At 44.1% G+C, this 10,641-nt stretch overlaps 2 protein-coding genes across 2 annotated transcripts; both read right to left on the reverse strand.

The window, feature by feature from the left end:
* Window positions 1–2,451: 2,451 nt before the first annotated feature.
* Window positions 2,452–4,565, reverse strand: LOC123493522 (uncharacterized). The gene is made up of 4 exons (XM_073497294.1): window positions 4,311–4,565; window positions 3,275–4,243; window positions 2,996–3,097; window positions 2,452–2,511 (listed from the first exon to the last, which is right to left on the reverse strand). Exons 1-4 carry the CDS (start codon window positions 4,563–4,565, stop codon window positions 2,452–2,454), a joined length of 1,386 nt encoding a protein of 461 aa, XP_073353395.1.
* LOC123493523 (uncharacterized) lies at window positions 4,134–6,261 on the reverse strand. The gene has a single exon (XM_045227232.2). It carries the CDS (start codon window positions 5,683–5,685, stop codon window positions 4,609–4,611), a length of 1,077 nt encoding a protein of 358 aa, XP_045083167.2. The 5' UTR covers window positions 5,686–6,261; the 3' UTR covers window positions 4,134–4,608.
* Window positions 6,262–10,641: the final 4,380 nt, after the last annotated feature.

Below are 10,641 nucleotides of genomic sequence, written 5' to 3' on the forward strand. Positions count from 1 at the left end.
CATGACGATGCGTGACATGACAATGAGCGGTTCTAGGGGTGTCCTAACGCGACAGTAGGTGATACCGGTGAAGGGGGGGAACATCCGGGAGGTATTCCCGATGTTTCACGTTTTCGGACAGACGGACCGGAGGGGGAAAGTTGCTAGCTCGATAGGTTAGGGAGGTGTGGTGGATGAACGGATTGCGTATTCGGATTCGTCTCGTCGTTCTGAGCAACTTTCATATAGAAAACATTTTCATCCGAGTTACGGTTTAAAAGATATGAATTTTCAAAGTTTATTTGAATTTCTGGAATTATTTATATTAAAAAAATGAATTATGACGTCAGCATGAGGCAATGCTGACGTCAGCAGGTCAATAGGTCGGCTGACCAGTCAAACCAGACAGGTGGGTCCAGTGGGACCCACATGTCAGCCTCTGTTAGTCTAACATTTAGTTAAACTAAACTAACAGTATAATTAGAGGGGTGGGCCCCATATGTCAGTGAGAAATTAACTAAATTAATTATTTTTATTTATAAAACATTTTCTTTTTCTTTTCCTTTTTTAATTTTTGCGGCGGGGCCCGCATGTCAGTGACTGGGCCTGCCCAGTCAGCAGTTGACTGGGTCAACCCAGTCAACTGGGGCCCGTGGGGGCCACTGGCAGGGGCACTGGGGTGGGGCCCGGAGGGCCACGTCGGCGGGCGGCGCCGGAGACACGCCGGCGACCATCTCCGCGGCGGAGCATCGCCGGACTTCGTCGGAAAAACGCTACGGGGCACGGGGAGAGGTGCGGCTAGGCGCGTTCGATCGAGCGTCCGACGCCGCATCGATCTACGTCGGTCCCATGGGCTAACTCGACCGGAGTGGCGCGTTACATCGACGGCGGTGTCGACCGTGGCGGACGCCGGTGATCTGGCGTCATCGCGAACAACGACAGAGGCTGCGACATGCCCAAAAGAGGGGTCCGACGGGGTCCTAGAGGTGCCCGGAGCACGTCTACGAGCTCGGTTGAGCACTTTATCGTCGGTAGCGACGGCGACGAGCACCGCGGCGGAGAAAAGCTCGGGTGAAATGGAAGTGGCGGCTACGGGCATCTACGGGCAGCGCTGAGAGAGGGGGAAGGAGAGACTGCTCACCGGGGAGGCACACGGAGGCCACGGTGGTGGCTTAGGAGCAGCAGGGCGTCGGCAATCGGCGGAGGAGCGCCGGCGACCGTAGGCGCGGAAGAACTCGATTCCGGGGCTGTGGTGGCGCCGAGCTCGAACCCTTGGTCAGAGATGGAGTAGAGGAAGCAGGCGGAGCTGTTGGACTCCTCGGCGAGGCGCGGGGAGCATGGTGGCCGCGTTAATGGCGAACGGCGGCGATGATGGTGTTCGGGCGAGATGGAAAAGCAAGGGAGAGGAGCAGGCGGGGGAGAAAGATCTCGAGGGTTGTCGACGAGGCCTAGGGGACTCGTCCTTATCCCCTCGGCGATGTGGCGGCGTGGGGCGGCGAGCAGGTCCGGCGGGGACGGCGAGGGCGTGCGCCCTCGGTCGGGTGAACAGACGAGGAGGGGGAAAGACGACAAGGGGAGGGGGGCTTGCTGGGCCGCTGGACCGATTCGGCCGGCTGGGCCAGTGGGCCAAGGCCCTTGGGGAGCCGGGGGGGGGGGGGGGTTTCTTTCCTTTTGCCCTTTTTTTATTTTTCTTTTCTGTTTTATTTCTAGTTTCTCTTTTATTTTGTTTTAGCAAAATACCAAAATGGCACCTAATTTGTTGTTACCAAATAAGTCACAACCACAAAAAGTTTCATCCCAAAATAATATAGTTTAATATTTTACAAAATACAAAAGGCATTTAATTAATGGTTTTAGCTACTGATTTAATTAGTTTGGTGCATTTAAACATTTTATAAAGACTTGGTTCCTCCACCAATATTACATATGATTTATTTGTCACCTTTAGAACATTTTAGTTTTGACATTTGAAAAGTTTTATTTTCCACTTTTAAATTTAATTGAAGTTTGAACTAGGAGTTTTGAAAAGGAAATGTGATTCAAATGTGATCAAGCCCTGTTTAGCAACATGATTAGCTTAATCACAGGGAGTTACTGTAGCATGATTCTCGGGGTGTTACATGCCTTTAGGTGGTTCCGTCGACCCGAGCCACCCTAGAGCCTAGATGATAGGTTTAGGTGTTTTCGTCGACCCCGAGCCACCAAAACCCTAGTTGATGCCTTTAGGTGGTTCCGTCGACCCCGAGCCATCCTAGAGCCTAGATGATAGGTTTAGGTGTTTTCGTCGACCCCGAGCCACCAAAACCCTAGTTGATGCCTTTAGGTGGTTTCGTCGACCCCGAGCCACCAAAACCCTAGTTGATGCCTTTAGGTGGTTTCGTCGACCCCGAGCCACCCTAGACCCTAAATGATGCCTTTAGGTGGTTCCGTCGACCCCGAGCCACCGAAAACCCAAAGTGCTTCTTTTTTAGCCTAGACCTTAACAACATATCCAACAATATATCCAGCAATATATCCAGCAACAGAGTTACTCTATCCAATAGTATGCACCATTGTCATGAACATATCAATCATAAAAAGATATAAAAAGAACCATCCACATGAACATAGTCCATTCCAGGCATTGATTAACTAATAAATAGCAAGATCACATCCATCCACATGAACAAAAGCCAGCTCCAGAAATGGCATTAACTAATAAATAAATCCATCCATCCACATGAACAAAAGCCATATATGGCATTGATTCTTAAAGTACACCAGCAAAGTACAATAAGAGCACCAGCAAAGTACACTGAGAGCACCAGCAAGATCACATTGTACCATAGGATGCAAGAACACACATGAAGTATCTAGTTTTGAACATTACATTGCACATGTGCCATTTAGTGGTTACCACTTGCATAGAAGTAGGCTCTCCATCCTCTGTTTCTACCACCAGAAGGTGGAGTAGCAGTAGATGTAGAGGGAGCAGTAGATGTGGAGGGACCAGATTGCCTTGGGGCAGAGAATGTACCTCTCCCTCTCCCAGCACCTCTACCAGCACCTCTAGCAGCACCACTCCCAGCAGCTGCAGCTGCAGCCCCTCTCCCAGCTCCTCTCCCAGCTCATGTTCCAGCTGTTGGTGTTGTTGTAGGAGCTGGATGAGAAGTTCTTGATGCTTGTGTAGTAGCAGCAGCACCAGCATTGGAATTCCTTGCAAGAGGCTTGCATAAACAAAGAAGGAAAATGAGTTAGTACTTAAAAAATAGAATGTACAAGAAGGAAAACCTGTTACTACTTATTAGAGGATTACCACATGTTTGTTCTTCCTCAAAGCCAGCTCAGGCTTCAACTGCTTGCTGCAGCTTGTGTACCTATGTCCTTGCAGTCTACAATCGCCACATGTTATAGTCCCCATTCTTGATGTCGCCTTAGGCTTTGGAACTTCAAATTTCCCCTTGATCCTCTTCTCTTTCTTTCTTCCTCTCTTCACTTTAAATGCAGGTGGGTCAATGTCTGGACCAGGGGTCCTTGTCCAGTCATGCTCACCAGGAACTGGATAGATCATTGGTTCATAAGCTGCCAGATAAATTTCTTTCTTGAAGAACTTGCTGACATAATCCTCTGGTTTTCTTTTGGCCTTGTTTATTGCTGAGATGGCATGGTTACATGGGATGCCACTTAGGTCCCATTTTCTGCACCCACATGTGTGCATTTGCAAGTTAACAGCATGGGTTTGCTGCCCACTTGTAACTTGCCACAAGTCCACACCAGCTTGAATTGGTTTGCAATATTTGGCCCTCTCCTTCTCAACCTCTAGCTTCTCACTATAATGGGGTGTTATGTCCCATCTAGCTTTCTTTCCACTCTCCCTATTCCTATGCCACCTCACCATCTGCTTATCCTTTATTCCATCACACATTGTCCTAATTGGTTTCTTCCTAACATCTAGGACATACTTGTTGAACACCTCAGATAAATTGTTAACTACAAGGTCAGTCTTGCAGTTTGTGTCAAATGCATGCCTTGCCCATGTTTTCTTGGGTATTTGACAAAGCCACTCCCAAGCTTGCTCACACTCAGCTCTAAGGTCATTCATTGCAATGTTAAATTTGTGTTCACTATATGCATAGGCAGCATTATCCATACACTTTTTCAGATCTTCCCCCCTAAACCCAGCATTTTGGAAGTTTGCATAGATATGCCTAAGGCAGAACCTTTGGTTGCACTTAGGAAAGACAGCATTCACTGCATTTAGTAGGCCCTGGGACACACAATTAAACTAGCTAAGCTACTATCTAGCACAAAACAACCATATAGGAACAATGACATAAGATGCAAGCACATACCTTTTGTCTATCTGACATTATTGTATATGGACCAAACCTTCCCACTTCTCCTCCTAGGCAGATTTTAAGTTGGTGTAGAAACCAATACCAGTTAGGTGTGTCCTCTTGCCCAACAATACCAAATGCTAGTGGGTATATATTGTTGTTGCCATCTCTACCAGTGGCAGCAAGTAGTTGAGCACCAGTAGTTAACTTAATGAAGCACCCATCAACACCTGAGCAAGCAAATTCAGTATTAAAAACATTCAAATGCATTTCAAGATGAAACAATATGTAACTAATGCACAAGGTGAACAAACTAACCAATGAATGGTCTGCACCCCTTGAGAAACCCCTCCCTTGCTCCATTGATGCAATAGAACATAGCATGGAATCTTGGACCTGGATGGGGGATTTTTTCAGTGGGTGTTGGAGTTACAGTACTGACTACTACTCTACTCCCAGGGTTTGTATCCATCACTGTCTGAGCATAGTCTTTCAACCTAGGGTATTGCTTCTTGTGGTCTCCTAGCACAACATCAATAGCTAGGTTCTTTGCCCTATATGCCATTGACTTGGGCACATCCACACCATACTTCTCCATGCAGGCATCAATCAAAGTCTGAATGCCAGTTGTTAGATCAGATCTGAACAGTGACTCATACTTCTGTGCAAGCCACTTGGCACTTACCCTTGTTGTCTCTGTACTAATAGGGCAAGTGTGCTTAATTCTCATCTTCTTAATTACAAAAGTAGTTTCACCTTTTATAACTGCTCCCACCATAAAGAAGTTGCAATGTTTTTGGTTGCATTCTACAATTATTCTTTGATCTGAGTTCCTATGATATTTGAAGTTTCTGCCTTGAGTGATGTGTAAGTTCAACAAAGCCTCTCTGAATTGATGTTGATCCTTGAAACATATCTGTAGACATAATTGCTCATGTGGTGCCTCCATTTTCTCATTGTACCATTTTCTAGGAGGCCTCTGCTTTGCCCTGCTCTTCCTTTTCTTTGGCAGCACAAATGACAATGGCTCATAACCATCATCATCAGCCTCCTTCAACAATCCTTTCTCTTCTTCATCAGATGAAGGTTGGAAATCAGGTTCCTCCTCTTGAACTACACTTGAATGTGTCCTTGTTGTAGGCCCTTTCCTAACTGGAAGCTTCTGTTTCTTCTTCTTCTTCTCTTCATGTACAATTACAGTTTCTTCATCCTGTGAAACAACCTTGTCATCCTCATCCATTTCAAAAGGTTCCTCAACCTCTGTGTCACCAGAGTAATGCACCATTTCTTCCTCCTCAGATTCTTCATCATCTGTTTCTTCCTCTTCTACTTCATCATACTCTCTCTGTTTCTTTCCCTCATCCATCTCTATGTCATCAGCATCACCCATATAAAAAGGGTTTACATCACTGTCATCTTCACCTTCATAATCAGAACCACCACTGCCATCATATCCCTCTTCTTCTTCTATTTCCAAAACAGCTTTCAGTTTTCCTTTTACATTCTTGCTCTCTTGTGTGCAAACACCAGTACCATGAGCTACTAAACTGCAGCTGCTACTCTGACTTTCAAAGGCAACTCCTTCTTCATCAACAGCATAGATGGGTGGCTCACTGAGATCATATAACACAGGCTCTTCATACACAACAGTGGATAATTCTTGCCTCTCAAACTTGCTGCAAGGAGGTGGACATGCCCTCACTAGCAAATTTAAAACCTTACACTCCTCAACCTACCTCTTTACTAGTTGCAACTCAGCATTACTCTCTACCATCTCCAATCCTTTCTCCCCTAAATCTGGATTCTCAATGTGAAACAGCAGATCATATTCACTAAATCCTTGGGTTTCCATCACTGCAATCATATTCAGGTATGTTACATCTGAACTGCAGAGCTTCAGCTCTAACATTTCTGAAGCATCAAAAAAGAACCTAACATCCAAAATGTCATCATACAAACTGCAAAATGAAATAACAGACAAATGGTTAATAAACAATTTTACTTAACATATTGTCTAACATATAAACAAAGATTTGTTTCAGTTAACAAATAAACAAGTTAACATATAAACAGAGTTTTGTTTAAGTTAACATATACACAAGTTAACATATAAACAGAGCTTTGTTTAAGTTAACATATAAGCAAAGCTTTTATTTACCCTAGCTAGGTAACATATAAGTAATGTTGGTCTGACAATTTGGACTAAGAAATAACAATGTAATCCACTGATGCTGCTCTGCTCTGCTCCAGTTAGGTAACACATAATGCTACTCTGCTCTAGTTAGGACTCATGTAATCCACTATACTACTCTGCTCTAGTTAGGCCTAGCAATTAGAGTGCTAAACATACAGGCAGTAAACTCTAACCCTAATCCCCAATTTCAGTGAGCAAGAATGGAGCAAGAATGGAACAGTGGAGCACTTACAGAACACCACCGAAGCCATGAGTCCAGTGATGGGCGGTGCTAGGGTTGTCCACCCAAATTTGCGCCATCCGCAGCCTCTGCTCCATCGACAACGCCGGCTCCGCAAAATCTTCCTCCGCGCTACTGTACTCCGAGCTGGAGTAGCCGCCACCGCCATCGAAGCGGGGGAGGTCGCCGCCGCTCGCATCGCCCAGGCCATCGCCGCCTGCCGGAGTCACCGAGGCCATCGTCGCCTAGGGCACAACAGCCGCGGGGAAGAGGAGGGCGCGAGGGAGGTGACAGCGCCTAAGCAGTTCGATCCATGGCTACGGCGGCGTGGTGCGGCGGCGGCGGGGCGGGCGGGGAGGCAGCCGCCGGCGAGGGTGCGAGGAAAAGGAACAGGGCAGAGCGGGGTCGGGGTCTGGCTCGGTCGCACCAACGGGCCGGCCTCGTCCGAGTCAGCGCGCAGCCAGCGCAGGCGACGGGCGCACTGGCCAGCGTGGCGCCTGACGGGCGGGCCCAATCGGTCAGCTTTAGTGTCAATACGTACAAAACGAGCTTTTAGTCTTTTTTGCAACGGCTAGCCCCAATCTTGGTACTGACACGTAAAAATTACCAATCTTGGTACCAATCTGCTTCCAATGCCCCAGTTATGGTACTTCTGTGCAATTTACTCCTGCTGACGAGCTTTGTTATTGTGGAGAGAAGAACCTACCAGCTGAGGACTATGTTACTCTTTTTACTTGACACTGCTCTCCAAGCCTCCAACAATGGCTATTTATAGTGTCGGGCTGCCATCTAGCACTCGACATGTAGAGCTCTCGAAGGCTGCCCAAACCGATGCACTGGCTGCCTAACCAGATACTCCATCCGCTTCTAAATATATATTTTTTAGAAATTTTAATATGAACTACATACAGAGCAAAATGAGTGAATCTACACTCTAAAATACGCCTATATACCTATGTATGTAATTTGCATTGAAATCTTTAAAAAAAACTTATATTTAGAAACGGAGAGAATACTCAGCATGATGTGCATGCATCCAGTCCGTGCACAAGATAGAGATAGCCTTGTCTCTATCTTCCCTCCCAGTCAGTGGTGGAGCTTCAAGGAAGCCAAAGGGGGCCATTGCCTCCCCCCACTCTAGGAAAACTGTTAACTGTGGTCCTAATTATTAGACTTGAATGTCCATTCATAATTCATGCATAATTTATCTTCATTTCTCCCTCAACTATGATTAGCCGCCTCAATAATCTTCATCAAGCTCCGCCACTGCTCCCACTCCCAGTAACATTGTTTATATGTTTAACAGGAGCTGGCCATGCCCTCCGGCTCCGGCAAAGGCGAACGATAGAAATTCCGCAGCTTCATGTGCTGATTCTAGAACGTCGTTACTGCCATGTCCCTTTAGTACTTGTATACAGCACACGTGTTTTACATCAACGAGCCCTTCTTATTACTGTCGATCGGTTGTCACATGATCGTCCTACAAGTCGAGAGACGCTTAAATACGATTTTTCCCTATACAAAAGAATACATGACCCAGAGCAGTCCTTCACGTACTATGAAGTTCCCTTCCTGAAAACCTAGAATCTACCCTGATTAATTCCTGTTTACCACCTAGGATGGGGACGGGCACAGGCTTGAATTTTTTGTCACGGGGATGGGGACGCGCAACCAAAACCCGACGTGTTTCATCCTCGTTGCCATCTTGACCTAGGAATGGGATGTGTCCCCTTTGTGCTATTCCGGAGATGGGGACACACATCTTCTCGTGCACAACAACGAGAGTTCTTTGGAGCTTTGCCCGTGAAGCTTTGTGGCCCGATTGGGAGGCCCTGGACCTGGCCGTTTTGTGTCACACGGAAATTTGACGCATTTTGGTTGTTGGTGTCTGAGATTGAAAAAAAAAATCAGTGTGCTATCATAGAAAACGCAGAACGGCCCTTCCCAAGAAAGCAAATATGAAAGCACAAGTATATGTTTTACAAAAAATTCAAACAAATTTGTGCACGTTCACAAGATATATGTCTACATTCCCTAAAAAGTTCAAATCCAAATTCGAAATGCACATATAGGAACAAAAATAAAAATTCAGCATGAATAGTGTCACAAAAAAGACAAAAGCAAAATACACTATTCACATCATATTTGTCTTTTTGTTTATCAATTTGTATTTTGATTTTAGATTTGAATTTTCCAGGAATAACATATACATGTCTTGAGAACATTCACACAAAAAAATCAGAACTATTTGTTGCATTTAAATTCGATTTTTCAAACACTAGCAAAAAGGCTCGTGCGTTGCAACGGGAGGAAAAAAACCATAATCTCCGATGTCCACGACCATAGTTTGCTGCATCACCGAGATACACTATAACTCTTAATTTGGTGAAATCATGAACATTTTTTAAACTAATGTACATATTTGAAATCATGAACATTTTTCAAATTTGTGAGCACTTTTACAAATTTTCAACCATTTTTGGTATTCATGAACATTTTCTACTGTTTTCAAACATTTTTAATTTAACTTGAATATTTTTTAAATAAATTTCTTGAATCGGCGAACATTTCTAGAATCAAAGAACATTTTTTGGAAAATTGGTGGAACAATTTTTGAAATTCACGAATATTTTTTTGATTTAACAATTTTTTTAAATGCATGATTACTTTTTTAAATCGGTGAACATTTTATTGGTGAGTAAACTATTTTGCAAGTCACGAACATTTTTTGAATTTTTAGGATATTTTTCCGTTCATGTACATTTTTTTAATTGGCGAAATTTTGTCCAATTTCATTAACATTTTTTAATAGACCAACTTTTTAAAAATCGTGAACAATTTTAGATTTCCCGAACATTTGTTTTGAAATTTCTGAACATTTTTTGAATAATAAAACATTTTTTTATTTATTAGGTAATTTATTTTTTAAAATTACGGAATTTTTTTAAGTCCCCAATTATTTAAAGGAGAAACAAGGAAAATGGAAAATAAAAATAAAAAAGAAATTAACAAAACAGGCCGCCCAGACATGTGCCGGCCCAAACGGGCGCGCTGCATCACAAAAAGACAAAAGCAAAACAATCCCACACTTTTTTCACAGTTCTGCCCGATAAGTTTGTGTAATGTTCTTTATAAAATTGGTTCCAAGGTGATCTCAAGTAGACTGAAGTTAATCCTGCCAGAGATAATTTCTGAAGAGGAGTCAGCTTTTGTCCCAGGTAGACTTATCACTGATAACATAATAACCGCCTATGAGTGTTTGCATTTCATGAAGCGGAACAGGGCTAAGAAACATCAATCTTGTGCATTGAAGCTTGATATGATGAAAGCATATGATAGGGTGGAGTGGACCTATCTTCGAGCAATCATGCTTAAGCTTGGCTTTACAGATAATTGGGTGGATATTGTAATGAGCCTGGTTACTTCAGTAAAATTTTCAGTCATGTTTAATGGGAAGAAGCTTGAGCAATTTACACCATCACGAGGGATACGACAAGGGGACCCGATATCTTCATACTTGTTCTTGATAGCAGCAGAGGGCCTGTCGTGCCTCCTAAAATCACAAAGACAGTCATCCAATCTGGATGGGATACAAGTGGCCCCTTCGGCGCCGCCAGTCAACCATCTCCTATTCGTTGATGCCAGCCTGCTGTTCTTCAAGGCAAACAGTGTGGGAGCTAACGAGGTGAACAAATTGTTGGAAGTTTATTGTCAGGCCACGGGCCAAAGGATTAACTACGCTAAGTCATCCATCTTCTTCAGTAAAGGAGTTCCGGACAGTATCCGCAATGAGATTAAAGGTTTGTTGAATGTTCCTAATGAGAATCTAAACGAGAAATACTTGGGTATGCCTTCAGATATAGGGAGTTCAAAAAATGGTGCATTTAAATACCTTAAAGATCGTTCGTGGAGCAAGATTCAAGGTTGGATAG

The sequence above is a fragment of the Aegilops tauschii genome, chromosome 4, assembly GCF_002575655.3.
Source record: "Aegilops tauschii subsp. strangulata cultivar AL8/78 chromosome 4, Aet v6.0, whole genome shotgun sequence".
In the NCBI taxonomy this organism is placed as follows: Eukaryota; Viridiplantae; Streptophyta; class Magnoliopsida; order Poales; family Poaceae; genus Aegilops; species Aegilops tauschii.

Excerpts from the sequence above, each read along its gene's own strand:
- LOC123493523 (XM_045227232.2), bottom strand. The coding sequence starts at position 5,685 with ATGGGTGATGCTGATGACATAGAGATGGATGAGGGAAAGAAACAGAGA.
- LOC123493522 (XM_073497294.1), bottom strand. The coding sequence starts at position 4,565 with ATGCATTTGAATGTTTTTAATACTGAATTTGCTTGCTCAGGTGTTGAT. Across the intron at positions 3,098-3,274 it reads TGAGGAAGAACAAACATGTG|CTGGAACATGAGCTGGGAGA; the intron begins GTAATCCTCTAA and ends CAACACCAACAG. Across the intron at positions 2,512-2,995 it reads AGGTGCTGGGAGAGGGAGAG|AGTAACTCTGTTGCTGGATA; the intron begins GTACATTCTCTG and ends ACTATTGGATAG.